The following is a 2,927-nucleotide window of genomic DNA, read 5'->3' on the forward strand; positions in this document are numbered from 1 at the left end:
TCAGCACCATCCTCATGACCTGTCCTATCTGCCTATCTTCTTTTCCATCTATCCACTCCACCCTCCTCTCTGACCTATTACCTTTCACCCACCCCCATTCACCCATTGTACTCTTTGCTACCTTGCCCCACCCTCCTCTCTGACCTATCACCTCCATCCCCACCCCCATTCACCTATTGTACTCTATGCTACTTTCTCCCCATCCCCAGGCCCCCTCCCATTTATCGCTCCACCCTGCAGGCACCCTGCCTCTGATGAAGGGCTTTTGCCTGAAATGTCGATTTTCCTGCTCCTTGGATGCTGCCTGACCTGCTGTGCTTTTCGAGCACCACTCTAAATGAGAGACTTTGGAGTTAGCGTCACATATAGACAGGGTGGTCAAGAAGGCATTTAGCACACTTGGCTTCAATGCTCAGACCTTTTGAGTACAGGAGTTGGGGGCATCATGTTGAGGTTGTACAGGACATTGGGGAGGTCTCTTCTGGAGCACTGTGTCCCGTTCTGGTCACCCTGTTACAGGAAGGGTATTATTAAACAGGAGAGGGTTCAGACTCGATTTACCAGGAAGTTGCTGGGAATGAAGGGTTTGGGTTATAAGGAGAGACTGGGAGATTTTTTCATTGGCAGGTAAGAGGTTGAGGGGTGACTTTATAGAGGTTTATAAAATCATGAGGGCCACGGATAGAGTGAACGCTAGCTGTCTTTTCCCGAGTGTTGGGCGATTTCAAGACGAGGGGGTATTTTTTAAGGTGGGAGGAGTGAGGTTTTAAAAAGCACATGAGGGGCAACGTTTTTACACAGACAATATGGAATGAACTTCCAGAGGAAGTGATGGGTGACAGTACAGTTACAATGTTTAAAACTCATTTACAATAAATTCATGAAAACGAAATCTTTGGAGGGATTCGGGCCAGGAGCAGGCAGGAGGGACAGGTTATGTTTGGATTCGGGTCAGCATGGACTGGTTGGACCGAAGGGCCTGGTTCTGTGCTGCATGACCAGAGTATTGCCGAAGAAAAGACCCATTTGGTTGGAGCTGTTTTGGTTTGCGCTCATCAGGACACTTTGCAAGAGTGCCAGCTCCAGAGGCAAGTTGACCTTTACACTGTGTAAGAGGAGGCTGCTGACTGGTTCCCAAGTGGACACTGAAAAGCAGTTTCTTGTTGACTTTTAAATTCCTTGCGGATTTACAGCAGGAACTAATGGAATGAGCATTTTATTCACTGGATGGTTCAGGGTCTAACTCATCCATTGCTGGTCGGACTCTGGGATATTCAGCACTGGATGCTCCAGCCTGACATTCCCTGGGACGTCCCTCACTTCCGACAGCTCCAGCCAGCTCCAACCCTATCCCTGCGCCCTGCCACGGTTCAAATCCGGCTGGTAATTTTGTACTTACGTTACGCCGAAGTTCTACCGAGGTCTTTGCTCGGGAGAGGCATCGCCTGCGGAAGAGAGGCGGGACTGCAGCGATGTGACTGAAGCTCGCGGGAGAACCGGCCTGAAAAACAAAGGTCTCAGAAACAACATCCATCCCCTGTCTCTTCCATCGCCCGGAACCCACACTTTCTGAATCAACGGTGGGAGGGTTAGGACCTCAAGGGTTCCTCAGGATGGGGAATAGAACAAGGAATGGGATAGGGAATGGGGATAGAGAATGGGGTCAGGAAATGAGCATAGGGATTGGGAGATGGAATGGGATAGGGAATGGGGACAGGGGATGGGATGGGGATAGGGAATGGGAGACAGAACAGGGATAGGGAATCGGGATTGTGACCTGGGTTGGGAGGGGGTGTAGTTCATGAGGATAAGGAACAGGAAAAGGAAGTGAAAGGGAATGGGAATAGGAAAGGGAATAGGGAACAGGATAGGGAATGAGGATAGGGAAGGGCATAGGTATTGGAAGCTTCATTACAAACACTGCCATCATTGATGCCAACACAGAGAGAGAGAGAGAGAGACAGGGGGTAAGTGCCCCCTAGTGGGGAAAAGAGGAGGACATCTCCAGAAAGGCAGAGATACCAGGGAGGGGTGATTTTGATTGGGGTAAGGATTAATATATGGCATTGTGTGTCTTTGTGTTGGCATTACCATTTCAGTGCCAGCCTCTTTGAGGCACTGCCCCTTTTGTATGAAATAACCTGCCACCCCTCACCCCAGGCTGCATCTGATTGGCTCCAACAACCCACTGATGGTGTAAAGGCTGCAGCAGGCCTCAGGCCTCAGGCCTAGCAGGGAGCTGACCAGGGGCTGATCCCCTGCAGTTTGGAGACTCACTGTTGGCCGTGTGTCTCACACAATGTGAGCCCAGCCCCACTTCACATCAAGAGAAGTGTACAGCAATAACATCACTGAGCAATGAGCCACTGTCGGAAAGTGAAGGTCCTCATTGTTTCACAAAGCAAAGTGTGTCTTAGCAAGAGATTCAAGCTCAGTGTGTGAGACGTGGTGTTTGTGGGCAGGTACAGACATGCCCTTCACTGGCACAGCCAGGAGCTGGACACACTGGGCAGCTCGGAAGGGCAGGAAACTCTCACTGGACAGAGAGTCAATGTGGGACTGGGCACGGAATCCTGGGGTGGGTGAAGCAGCCGGGCCTGGGGTCTCAGGGGGCTGGGGTAGATGGAGCAGCCAGGCCTGGGGTCTCAGGGGGCTGGGGTAGATGGAGCAGCCGGGCCTGAGGTCTCAGGGGGCTGGGGTAGGTGAAAAAGCCAGGGTATGGCCAGGAATCATAGCTGCAGTTGACCATTCAAGCCTTTGTCCCTGCTGTCCCATGAGGGTAAGAAGGTGGATGACTGGCCAACCCCCTCTCTCTCCACGTTCCTATCCTTCTCCCAGCCATCTCTGCCCAGAATGTTGATGCCCAAGCACCACCCTCTCCAACCTCTCCCCTCCCCTCCACCCCCCACCGTCCCCCTGACCAATCC

General features: G+C 52.0%; 1 protein-coding gene across 3 annotated transcripts in view; it reads right to left on the reverse strand.

The window, feature by feature from the left end:
* The window catches only part of LOC122553107, a 141,649-nt gene that overhangs the window by 137,586 nt on the left and 1,136 nt on the right, over nt 1-2,927 (reverse strand). For all 3 annotated transcript variants that reach the window (XM_043696654.1, XM_043696653.1, XM_043696655.1), the window contains exon 3: nt 1,400-1,501. In XM_043696654.1, coding sequence (XP_043552589.1) covers nt 1,400-1,501 — 102 coding nt within the window. The remainder of the gene's footprint in view (nt 1-1,399; nt 1,502-2,927) is intronic.

The sequence above is a fragment of the Chiloscyllium plagiosum genome, chromosome 9 (assembly GCF_004010195.1).
Source record: "Chiloscyllium plagiosum isolate BGI_BamShark_2017 chromosome 9, ASM401019v2, whole genome shotgun sequence".
Classification (NCBI taxonomy): Eukaryota; Metazoa; Chordata; class Chondrichthyes; order Orectolobiformes; family Hemiscylliidae; genus Chiloscyllium; species Chiloscyllium plagiosum.